The sequence below is a fragment of the Drosophila subpulchrella genome, chromosome 3R, assembly GCF_014743375.2.
Source record: "Drosophila subpulchrella strain 33 F10 #4 breed RU33 chromosome 3R, RU_Dsub_v1.1 Primary Assembly, whole genome shotgun sequence".
In the NCBI taxonomy this organism is placed as follows: Eukaryota; Metazoa; Arthropoda; class Insecta; order Diptera; family Drosophilidae; genus Drosophila; species Drosophila subpulchrella.
Window position 1 is genome coordinate 14,275,482 of NC_050609.1, and position 13,326 is coordinate 14,288,807.

At 44.2% G+C, this 13,326-nt stretch overlaps 1 protein-coding gene across 1 annotated transcript; it reads left to right on the forward strand.

The window, feature by feature from the left end:
* Nucleotides 1–461: 461 nt before the first annotated feature.
* Nucleotides 462–13,302, forward strand: LOC119563272. The gene is made up of 6 exons (XM_037876594.1): nucleotides 462–915; nucleotides 6,293–6,999; nucleotides 7,742–7,877; nucleotides 9,386–9,519; nucleotides 11,850–12,078; nucleotides 12,189–13,302. Exons 1-6 carry the CDS (start codon nucleotides 861–863, stop codon nucleotides 12,293–12,295), a joined length of 1,368 nt encoding a protein of 455 aa, XP_037732522.1. The 5' UTR covers nucleotides 462–860; the 3' UTR covers nucleotides 12,296–13,302.
* The last annotated feature ends 24 nt before the right edge of the window (nucleotides 13,303–13,326 follow it).

Sequence of the window (13,326 nt, forward strand, 5' to 3'; positions counted from 1 at the left end):
ATCTGACGCGAACTCTTGTGGCCAAAAAATAAATGACAGTCAAATGCTGATGGGAGTGTTATGTAATGAGTTCCCATTTCCGTTTCCATTCCCATTTCCATTTCTATTTCCATGGCTAACCGGGAAACAATGGGCACAATCAATAAATTGTCTCTAGATTCCGGTCACCGAAATCATTTGCTGATGGCCAAATTGAGGTTACAGTCATTTGCAAAAAAGAGAGAAACAGATAGCGAAACAATGTCATTTGATTGAGAATTATTCTTGGGCTGCCCTGTTTGTGCCCGGCCTGACCTGATGAGAAATGATAAACTAGAAACACAAACCAGGACAAATTGAAAAGGGAACTTGATGTGAAAAATACGGAGCAGGCTGAAGGTCTCTTCTAGGGATAACTTTACCTTTAGCAGGGCCATCAAACTTTATTAAAGCCCATTTATTGTGCTCTTCTTTGCAGGCAGCACAAGTGAGACAAAACCGAGTTTAATGAGCTGGCTGCAGCCGGAACACATGAGACTGCCGCAGCACTTGTCCCTGGCCAACAACGGATCGAGGCAACTATTAATGGCAACAGGCTGGAAGTTTATGCGAAAAGTTTCTGAAAGTAATACGCAGAGAAAACACAAACCGAGCTAAGTCCTCCCATCAAGCAACAATAAAATCGCTGGGGAAGAACGCTTAAATCAGCACAAGAAACCGAAAGGAACCGTGGGAGGAGGAAGAAATCCGCAGAAAAGTTTTCCGGCAACGGATTTCCATTTTCCCGAGCACCGGCATCAGCATCACCATCATCATCATCATCATCGTCCCACAGCTCCGTTATTATTGTTTCGCCAAGGATTACATATTATGCGATAAACATGAAATACACAAACGATACACGACTCATTGTGTTCATTTGCTGTTTGCTGCAAGGTGAGTGCAAAAGTGTTCAATGCCATTCGTTGGGCGGTTTTTGGGGGGTCGGTGATTTTCCCCAGCATTTCCAGTTCAATGCCTGCGCGTGTCGACACCTTGCCAGTCAATAAAAAGCAAATTGTAACTGCTCGACAAAGTCACTTGTGGCGTTTTAACACCCAAACGCACATATGTAACATTGTGTGCGTGTCGGTGGCCCAACAGCCCACAGCCCAAAAAAAAGGGCATAACCGCCCACTAATCCCCGTATAACCCACCACCACCCATCTGAAACCCCGCCGACGACCCGCTCGTTTCACTTATTTCAGTTATTTTTCTTGTGGGCCGCATGCGGAGCGCATACAAATGAGAAAGCACAACCCGAAAAATCCAGGGAATTCTGGGTGCTTGGCAATTTTCGCTTTATTTTAAATAAACATGATAATTTTTTTAATAGAATTTCCCAGGGCTTAATGTGTGTGTGTGTGCTGCAAAGGTTTTCAACAGTGAGCTGTCAATTTGCGGGGCAGCCGCAAGTTGGCTCCATTTCCCTATGTTCCACACATTTTCATATGCATCTGTCAAGTGCAGCCGCATGAACGTGATGTGACAGACGCAGTTCTTGTGCTCTGCAGTTTTCCTACGCTTTTCCTCCGCTTTCCATCTGAACAGCTGCATGTCTACCCCCCGGGGAAATCACTCACACGTATTAAACGCCAATGACGCTCGGCTGGTGCGGTTCCCCCGCCCCCCTCCTGCCGCCATAAATTCCATTTCATTTTGCAAATATGTAATCGCACCTAGAGTGCAAAACACGGCAATCGATTTCCGAAGGGCAAACTGCAGACGCTCGCGAAATAATAAGGGGAAAACTTTTGGCAAATTGTTTGCGGAACGTGAGGCACCCATCTTGCAGCAGCTTCCTTGCGTTTTATACCTTCGCGTTTTGCTCCACTTTAAGTGGTCACAAATGAGTCCTGGCCATGTGATCAAATATTGCGCATACGCCATGCGGGACGGCGACAGTTTACATGCTGCCTTTGCCTTCCCTCCATTGTTATTTCTCTTTTCAATTACACGCCAGCTCAGCAACTGTTTTCCCCCCCTTTTCCATTTTCCTTGCCCGCTTTTCCGCTTTTCCTCACCCTTTTTCCTCTACCCCTCCCTTTTGGCTCATCACCTGCGGTTATTTTGATTTTAATTTGCTCGTTTCTCGCTCGTCAGTTGCTGTCGCTGTTGCTCGTGTTGTTTCTATTTTATTCATAAATGTTTTGTTGCCTGTCTCACCATTACATGTGTGTGAGTGTGAGTGGGTATGTGTTAGTTCGCCTTGTCAGTGTCGCTTAGGGTGGAGTGGCCATTTTCCCTGGAAAGCTGTATGTGTGTGTGTGCGAGGATTTGCGCCAGATTTGTGTCAACTTGAATACATCAGAAGCGCTTGAACAGATTTGCATGCTGTTTCTGTTTTTTGTTTGCCTGTGGTGGCTGCAAAAAAAAACAAACAACAAAAAACGGGCAAAAATTGCACACGCAATCGCGCAGAGGCAACGGGGCGTATGAGTACTTTCGCCTTCTTCCCTCCGCGCGCCTTTCAAAAACTGTTGCATACTTTTTTGCGCCGCATTGTTCTCGTTTGCCCGCTGCAAGGATAGCCTTTGTTGTTGCTCGGTTACTGCGCAAACTAAACTAAAACTATCCCAAAGGCTTTTTCATTACAATTTAGTCTAGGTTCCCCCATTTTTTTTTTGCATTTCACTCTCTTTCTGCCCTCGCTGTTTTTTTAATATAATTGTTTGCGTATTTAGCACAAGGCCAAGCTTTCGCCCAAACACCCACCATTCGCGGCCGCGGTAATTGTTTTTTAAACGCATTTAATGAACAGCATTAAGCGGAGTTTAAGCTGTCAATGCCACAATAAATATTCATCAGGACGCAGGGTAAAAGAAAAAAAAAATAAAAACAGTGCGAAGCCAAAGCGAACGTCAGAGTTTTTAATGAAGTCTAGACGCCGCAAATAAGAAACACGGCCTTAATGAGCCGCCAGTTCCAACGACATCCCACTATCAATGGCAGCCCGCCCATCGCTGTTGTGTCTTCCAGTTTTTTGACACTTTTCGGCAACTTTGTGGCTCAGGTTCGGGGCGAAATGATTTACCAGATAGCAAAGTTTTGCCAGCCTCCGCCGTGGGCCGCATAATTGCTGCAAAGGCGCAAACTCATTAGTGGTATAAAGTTAAAGGATCGGGTGCCCACTCCTCCGATTCGGCCATCATTGATAGCAACTAAGCTGCTACAACCGATTTTTGTTGCCAGCTTTATCTTCTAATGGCGGCCTTCATTATGCGCTATTTGGCATCGCCCAGTGGGTCAGTTTACCTTGGGGAGGGGGCTGGCACCACCAGCACCACCCTTCCTTTTTCCGGGGGCTCCTGCTCCTTTGTTTGTCTTTCTACTTTCCTGTCCTTCGGTTCGGTTCGTTTCGCTTCCATCCTCCCTTCCATTCTGTTTGCCAATTTTATCGAATTATGCTAAACACCAGAAAAGTTCGGGGGACCAGAGGTCTTATTTAACCTGCAGGTGAGAGCTGGAAGGCAACCCGAGAGGACTGCGAGTTGAGTGGGGGTCTCGCCCTGTTTAAATATGCGTTAATGAACGAAATTATCATGCATACTGAATGCCATCCCCCCGTCCCAATCTCCTGCAGCTTATGCATATTCAATTTACATCAAGTGCGCCGCGTTGCTTTGCGGATACTTTACATACTAATTTAAATATGGAACTTTATTTTAGCAAGTTCGGGGGGAGCAACCGATAGTCAAGTGTTTGGAGTGCCGGGAGTTTGAGACAGGCGAGCTGATAGGCAGACAGTTGGAACTTTTGCTCTTTGTTGTCTTTGCCCCGGGGTACAGTGGTTGTGGAGTGTGAATTGGGTACTTAAATTTGAATGGAAAAGTTAAGAAAATTATTTTAGGTAGGTAAAATATTGGTAAATGTATTCTAATTAAAATGGAATATCTTTAATACGATGTGTAAGCAACTATGTAACTTTAAGTTCCTTAAAACTTTCACTTATAGTTAAACAGTCAAAAAAGCACATTACGAACTAATAGATGTCTTTACTTAAAGTCTTAACTAGGAAGATATCTTTTTAAGGGCATTTAAATATTGTCTTTATTGCATTTCAGTTAATTTTAAATTTAATATTAATTATAGCTTAATAACATCTATAGTTCCGGAATTAAAATTAATATGGATTGATAGACGTAAGCAAGTACATTTATAAAATTGCCAAAAGTAATATCTACATATTTCTAAAAGCTACCATTCAAGACTTCAGAAACCACATAGTTATATTTCAGATACAAAAGCACTCATAATCCTTGCTTGCAGCTAGAGCACTTGCGGGGATCCCCCTTCGTGTATAGAAGGCCACTTTCGTTCGCTGCGATGCATTTAGACAATGTTGAGATGCTGCGCTTCTGGCATGTTTACGGCTTGTGTGTGTATTTTCCACAAGCCCATTGAAATGGAATCCCATTCGGGGCACATCAACTTGTAATTTAATTTCGGATCTGAATGTAAGCTTCGTCGCTCGACTCGACTTGGCTGCTATCAATGCCATTTTCCCTTGGCTAAAATTCTTTGAAAACAGCACCCGCCCTGCAGGCAATTTTAATCAGCTCTCATGCAACTTTCACCCATTGTTTGCTCCTTTCAGTCGAATCCAGCCAGCGTTTTTGGGCCTGTGTCTGTGCGATGTTGTTTTTCTTGTTGGGACTTTGCTGTTTTTTAATTAACATTAAGAGACTTTGTAGCGCTGCCCGAATGACATGTGTTGCCTGCCATTCGCTGGCTGCTTTGTCTTGGCTTGTTTCTTGTGTAGCGTATCGCATCTGCAGTTTTTTTGGCTTAAATGAAATTAAGCTTAATGAAATTAAGTTCATTTCCCCGCTGACATCAGCAGGTGGGCGTGACGCTGGGCGGACGCACCTCGACTCGTCCATCAAAGTAGCTGTCATAAAAATTGGCCAATTAAGCTGCCCATGCCTGGTCCTTGAAATTTCGGCGCTAATTAATGGCCAAATGTAATTAGTTCGGGCGAATGCAAAACTCTGGCATTCTCGACACGAAATTAAAAGCAATCTAATTCCGTAATTAAATAAGAGTTAGGCAAATCAAAACTGTTTACTCCACTCTGCCATCGAGTATCCGCAACCACATGCTGCAGTCCTGCCAATTCAATCAGTTCTTTGGTCCCTGGGAGCCGGAAAAGTTGTGCAGCTCTGCAATGGAAAAGTTTTGTTCGCCAAGTCCCAGATCAGAGACTGTCAATCTGGTTTAATCCCATTCAATTGCTGACGTCTTTAAGCGGCCGGCAAAGTTTGCCAGCTGCCAATGGCAGTGCCAATGGCCAATTAGCTGGCGGACCAACTCCTAATGGCCAGATATTCAAAATATTTATGACGACTGCCATTCTAATTTAACGCTCGCTGAGCAGCTTGGCCGAAATAAACCGCTAAACTGAGGGAGGCGGGCCATAAATGACAGCCAGGAAGTATACAAACGGACAATATCCTGTTGGTCGCTGTCCTTCGGCCATTCGGCCTTCATAATTTGTGGCCCTGGCTCCGCGGTCCTGTAATTTTACAAAGGATTAAGCCCGATTACGCACTCATTTATTAATATTTACGAGCCGGCCGACACGGTATAACAGATAGCCACCTGCCGCAATTTATCCGGCGGAGCAGTCGCCTGCATATTTCGGAATTGCTACTCATAAATAAGCAATTGGCGATCAGACCGTGGGTCCTTTTTAATTAAAACAATAATTGTTTGTCCTGGCAGCTGGCCAGTTGGACTAGTTGGTCTAGTACAGAGGACAAATCAATTATGCAAATACTTGGCCAACGCCAGGCTGGCAGGCGGAAAATTTGCGTCGTCATCGGCAACAAGAAGTTGACTCGTCTTGACGTCTTGGCCCCGGAAAATGCGGGAAATATTTTAATTTTCCTCTGTGCCTGTGTTGCGACCAGCGTAATCCTTGGCGAATGCCCGCCGGGTCCTGCGAACTCTGACAGCGCTTCCCTGCCATCATCCTGGGCATCCTGCGCCCTTTTCTTATGCAAATGGGCGCTCCATATCCCCGGGCGACCTGCCAGTTTATTGATTTCCGAGACTCGCTGATTTCAATATTTGTCGTTTGCATCTTCTGCGGAAGAGAAAATTATTTTGATATTTTTTCTGGGATAACATTTCTGCTTGATTGCTGACACGTTTATTAAGTAAGTTTTGCTGAAATTGGCAAAGGCTTTTGGATGCCTGAGGGAACTTTATAAAATATATACTATAAGACTAAGTTATTATTGGGCTTAATGTTTCTAATTTCTGGTTATAGGTTTTGCAGTGGGCCTGCGCATGATAAAGGTCTCCATTCCCGCCTACAAACTGCGCGGCGAGTCCGCCTTTCTGGAGTGCCAGTATGAGCTCAATAGGACACATCACACGGTCACGGGTGTGCAGAGTCACTCGGAGCATGACCACGCCCATGGGCACCAGAGCCATGGCGGGGAGTTCCACTACCCGGATGGTGGCGAGGGGCTGGAGGAGGAGCGGTCTCCCTACCGCTCCCGCATGCGTCAGAACCAGCGGCAACATGGCCAGCGCCAGCGGCAGCGCGAGCCCATCGCCATGCGGCAGTACCAGAGTCAACAGAACCACCAGCCGCCGCCAGCTCCGCCGGAGAAGTCACCCTACGGACACAGTGTCTACCGGGGCAGTGCCGCCTCCGGATATCTGGGTACTGCCCACGTGGGCGCCAGCACCCACAGCGGTTCTGTGTCCGTGAGCACCAGCGGCGGCGGTGGCGGTGGCGGTAACGGCGGGCCGGCGGCCTACATGCCCGAGTTCGATCGGGCGGACAGCTTCGACGACAGCATCGACCGCGAGGAGGAGGAGGAGGAGGAGGAGGAGGAGCAGCAGCGCGAGGAGGGCGAGGCCCTGTACGCCATCAAGTGGTACAAGGACAACGAGGAGTTCTACCGCTACGTGCCAAAGGCCCGCCCGCCGAAGACCAGCTACCGGGTGGACGGGGTGCGAGTCATTGTGAGTACTCTTGATTTTTTGCAGATAAGGAATTTTTGGTTAAATATTAAATATTCTAAAAAAAACAAATATTTTGTAGACATTTTCTAGATTCTAACTGTTTTAAGAAAAATTTAGAAAGTGCTATGCCTCATTGATTAAAACTGTTCCATAGCTCTTTTATTAATGATCTGTAGATACGAGCTGTTAAACAAACGTATTTTATTTTTTTATTTATTTTAACAAATTAAAGCTAGTATATAACACTAAAATTAATATTTAGAAAAGAAGGGGCGCTGGAAGCTAAAGTCCTTCGGCCCGAAAAACGTATTTTATATATAGGTACACTTAACAAGTATTCACCCTGTGCTAGTGGGTTAAAAAATGTACTTAATTTGTACCCGAATTACTGAAATTCTACGCAAATACTTTTTTGATTTTATTAACACAGAAAAATACTTTAAAAATATATTTTAAAAAAATGTTACACTTTCCTTAACTAAGTTTTTGGGTGTATGCAATAAAGCCCACTTGGTATAATAGTTTAAAATAGGCTGTTTTTATATTTTTAAATACTAGAACAAAGAAAGCAGCCGTTTTTGCATACACCCGAATTTACAGTATCGATTGGATTTATTTTAAATCAACACGTTTTAAAATCAATGATATTTTTCTAGTATCAATCTAGTGTATATTTTGTAAAATTAGATCTACTGTTGATGTTTACACATGCTAATTTGTCACTATATCATTTCCATTGCAGGAGGAGCTCTCGGATGCCAGTCGCGTGCTGCTCCGCGGACTGACCCTCAACTCCACCGGACTGTACCGCTGTGAGGTGTCCGCCGAGGCGCCCAACTTCTCCTCCGTTCAGGGCGAGGGGCGGATGGACATTGTGTGTAAGTACCCGGCCGAATTCCGATCCAATCTATTCAAAGTCACGTTCCGCATTTGCCTGCCCGATTTTATTATATTTGTTGCACCCCGCAAGCACACAACCGAGCAAATGTTTGCTCGAAAAATTTCACATCAATTACAGGCAAATATTGGGAGTGTAAATACAGGACAAATTCAGGGGGTGCGGTGTCAGGGTTTAAATCTGGATCTCCGTCCTTATTGGCATCAAACAGCAGGAACTTGCTTGCTTATTTGCTCTCGATGCAGAGGGATTCCCAATGTATTCATGGTTTCTATACACATATTTTTAATTCAATCTGCAAGGAATTTCAATAAGCGGAAAAAGATACACAGACTGAAATGCTCGAGTGAAATTGATACGAGATTTTAATGGAAATAGTTTAAATAGGCAAAACAAATAGGATATTAATATGCCAATGAATGAATTTCAAATTAAAACCTGTCCTTCGTTCCCAAAAAAGTGTCCAAAAAGCAACCCTTGCGTGACCTTCCTCTGTTATTCTATTATTTTTGGTAAAAGCTTTAGCTGTTTTAAATTGAATTTTTAAAAGCCTTACCGTGGCTCTGTTTACCATTTCTGCGGTCCATTTTCCGCCACAAGCCCACCCACATGTACACCCACCCACATATAAACTATATATATTCCGATTCGGATCGAGTTCATTTTTGCAGCTTCTGCCGGTTTCCGCTTTTGGTCTACTAATGCGACTGGCGCTGTTGTTTGTTTGGGTTTCTTTATCGGGGCGGGCGGAAATGCTTTTAAAAAGTCATTCATAAGCTTTAGTTTCATAACAGCATATTTTCGTAATCCAAGCCGGGTCTCTGCATTTTTTAACGCTTTACACACGCGCTAAACTTTGCGGCTGCCTTCCTATTTCTTTTTTTTTTGCCATTTTTATTTACTTAAAACCAAATGGCCAGCGGCCAAAGGGAATATATAAAAACGGTAGACCCTGTGCGAAGGGGATTACGGGGGGGCCACGCCAGCGATTTATAAGTTAAAATGCCATTTTAATGGATATTTCCGCAGTCTGGCCGCTTACAACATATTTTGTGTAGCCCCCAATCCTCTTTGCGATTGCAGTTGTTGCTGCTGGTTTATCTGTGTGTTTTATGTTCTATTTGAGCAGCGAAAAAATATTTATTTGTATATCCCATTGAAATGGTCTGTGCAAAAGGCGGGAAACCCCCCCGAGAACGGGGCGGAGTGTGTGTGTGTTGGGTAAATATTTGCCGGGCAAAGCAACACAAAAAATTGTTAATAAATTACTCGACCAAGGGGCGAAAGCCGCAGCAAATATTTATTGGTAACTGGTTGGGGATAGGGGGCGGTAGAAGGCTTTTGGCCATATGAATACCCAGCGAATGGGGCCCAAAGCTGCGGCCGATAACATCAGCAGGGATAATATCGAGCATTAATCCCCCAATTTTATTTATGCAAATCTTGTATCCATAATTGATGTATACTTTATACCCCTCCCCATTTCAGTTCTGCCCCGCGATGGACCACACATAAGGGGACAGCAGTATCAGTATCAGATCGGCGAATACTTGTATTTGAATTGCACGTCGGGCAAATCACATCCGGCCTCGCATTTGCAGTGGTTTGTCAACGAGCAGCCGGTGAGTGTTATAACACCGAAAATATATACCTTTATTTTCCCAGCCCCAACATTTACCCCTTTATTTGGGTCCGCGCTAATCAAGAGAGCCGGCCGGGCGAAAAAAAAATGTAGAAATTATGCATACAGTAAATATTTAAGCCTCTAACAACGCGGCAGACAACGAACCCCGAGGAAAGTGGACTCAGCTGGGCAGGTTGTTGGAATAATTTCATGAACAAAAATCATGTAGACGGGCAGGCTTCGCTTCGAATACATTTTTTGGGTTTTCTTCCCTTTTGGCTTTGGCATGTTTTATGGCCCGATGTCGGGGGCTTAGGTGAAGGTGTGTAGGTGTGTTGGTGTGCTGGAAAGACCCCCCTTCCGACTGAAACTGAAACTGGGACCATCCATCTGGCCGAAAGCTCGTTACATGTCTGCCCTGGCCGGAACACAAAAATCGAGGGGCGGCCAGTGGGCGGGGCGCACTGCATTTTATCGTCGACGTCGACTACATGGCACTCAAATTGTGTGAATCGAGGCGTTAAGGTACGAGTTAGTTCATTGTACCATGCTGACTTCCCCAATCCCCACCTCGAATCCAGAGGGTTCGTGCCTCTCGTTCGCTTTGTATAAATACGAGAAAAATCAATAAGTGCGATTAGGCACGATTCCCGGTTTATTTGCCTTGCAACAATGGCAGCTGGCATCATCCCTCTTTCGTCACCCTTCCTGAATAATGAAGAGTACCCCAACCATTTCTATGTACTATATCATCTGTCAAACGGATGAGAGCAGCCTGGGGAACAATGGGAACGTTTATTTAATAACATTTGTCTGGCCGGCGAGGCATTCGTGCAATTTACAATAAAAATGTCCATCAGCATAAGGAAAATATTTGTGCAATTCAACGAAAAAAAAAAACTTATTATACAACAGCTTTTGGGCCAGGCCGCAAATGCGTAGAAATAAATTTTGGCGGCATCTTGGGTGAAAGTTTTCCGGAATGCGTTGGGCATTCAAAGTGCCCTCATTTTATGGCCAGCCCTCCTCATTTCGTCCTGTTTTTGGCGTGGGATTGGTCAGGACAGCTGACGGCATTTTCGGCATGTTTGTTGTGTCAGCAGGGAATCGGGTGCCGGAATTTGGAATACCGAATCGGACCTCGCAGTTTTAATTTATGCCTTTAAAGTTTTATTTTTAAAGCGGATCACAATGGAGGGGCGAACCATAGCGAAGGCGAACCAATCGCCTAACAAATGGCAACAATTTCGCTGGCAAAGTGCTAACCAATTCCATACCCCCACTCCAACACCAGAAACCCCGAGGACAGACCGAATTCGAATTCCCATTCCGATTACCCTCGCAGAACCCAATTTCGGGGCAAATCGGGAAAAAAAGCAGCAGGGAAAAGTTCAAGTTATTTATTTGAGCGTTTCACATTTTTTATCAGGTCTGCACATTTCTCTTATTTATGGCAAATGATTTTATTTCTCTTCGAGCCAAGTTTAAGTGCGGCCCCCATGCCATTTCCGCCCCTCGAGAAGGCAGTGCACTCTGCTGACAGCAGCAAACACTGAAAGGGAGGAATTATCCAGCTCTTGTAATTGTAACCTTCATTGGAGTTGGACTCGGAGACGGAGATGGAGACTGCGACTTTGACTCCAACTCCGAATCCGGCTGGGAACACAAAGGCGTCCCCTCAAGCATTTGCCAGACATGTTCCAGACACGCCCATTGCCGGTCCCGATTCCGTTTCCGTTCTGTTGCTCATACGCCGCGTGTGTCAACCCCCAGCACTTGATAGAAGGAAACTCCCGATGCAGACTTTTAATTCCGTTCGTACACGGCGAGCAATTTAGGAGTCGCACTAGACCAGATAGAAAAGTTCTGGATATTTGTATAGGTCAAAATAAATCAGCTTTCCTTTAAACTCAAGAATATATTTTATAACAAATTAAGTTTTGCATTTTCATAATTTATTTAAATTTCATAATACTGCTAATAAGATTTTAAGTCATTTAATGATTGATTCAAGCTTAGCACACTTAAAATCAAGCTTGCAGTTGTGAAAATCTACTGTTTCACATTGAAATATCTAGACTTTGATAAATGAATATCAAACATTTGAATACACAACTAGAGCCATCTAATTTTCAGCATTTTGGCTTTCAAATTTGACTTATACTTAAATGGGCTCTAAATTGATAATTTGTTTGAGCATAAGACAGAAATTAATTATTGGTTTAGCATAACAATTATAAATGGTTATGATTTGGGAATAGCATTTACTGCATTATTATATTTTTCCCTCAGTGCAGCATTTAAGACCCTCTTTGACTTCATTTTCAGATCCTCGACGAGCACTACCTGCACAAATACAACGACATCGTGCACAAACACGGGCTAATCACCTCGACTCTGGGCCTGCAGCTGCCGCTGGAGCCGCGCCACTTCCACGAGGGCGACATGCGCGTCAAGTGCCTGGCCAGCATATCGCCGGTCCTGTGGAAGGGCGGTAAGGAGAGTGTCCTGCAGCGGCGACCGGGGATCATCGACAACCGCGAGGCCATGCTGCTGGGTGAGTGACCCCTGGACCCCCTTGACCCTCTGCCACTGCCACACGGCCACCAACAACTAACGACTGCTAACTAATTCGATTCCCCGACATTTTTATCCATTTCTTTTCAGTGAAAGGTGCAGCTGGCCACTCGGAGAGCAGCTTTCTCCGGACCCTGACCATCGCCATCATACTGGCCAGAACCGGGCAGTGGCTACTTGGCTCTGAACTGACCTAAGCCAGTCCCAGAAGATGGCCAGCAACCCATTCGACTCGTTTCAATTAACAAGCATTCATTTCAATTCAATTCAATTGCAATTGCAGAGCATAAATGGTGATTTTGTATACTTTAAGTGTAATATCCTTAGTTCTTAAGCGGCAAGGGAAAACAAAAAAAACAGACAAATTGGGTAAATGTGTTATAGCATGTAAAAATCATTAAGCAACGCGAGAGGAAACGAGTTAAATAGTATTAAAGGCAAACAAAAAGAAGAGCAAAATAGAGAAACTCCTGTGCGCAGAGACACACAGAATTCAATTAGCAAAATTGTTGAGTAACTAAATTCCAATCCCATATATATGACATATCCCCGCCCATCGTCCCCCGGAAATCAAGCCCAGCTGAGGGTTCGTTGTGCGTAATTTCTGTGTAAATACTTGAATGGTAGGAATAAAGTCTGGGGCAAACTTTGGACTTCTGTCAAATAATGTCTGAGTGGCATCAATTTCGAATGGTAGCTGAAAACTTTGCCATAACAGATGCTAAAACTACATAATTGCAAAGAGCAAAAATAACGAAAAACAAAAACCAAGGGGGAAAGTAAGCTGGAAAAGTGCACTTTTCCCCTCCTTTAGTTACGATTCCGGCAAGTATTTGCTTCCTGACTCTGAAAAGTATTTCCAATTGTGTTTAGTTTTGTAAATTAAGTCCGTGAGTGGAATTAAATTGTTGATGGATCAATTACTGGAGTTTAGTTGTCGCATATCCTAGTCGTACGAACTGTATAAAAGAGAACCCCGGGTATGTGTCATATCCGTATTGATAAGAACCTTTGCTAAACTAGAACCGTAAGCTAGGTGTTTAAGTTGTAGCTGAAATGTGGCCCTCTAAAAAGATTCCCCCCTTACTGTATGTAGCGATGCCCCCCCCCCCCAGGATAAAAACTCCCGAAAGATATAACTACTATATATGATGATATGTATATGTATACAATAAATGAGTACGACAAGACCCCCTTCCTTTCTCCCCCAAAAGAGTGTTTAAACAAA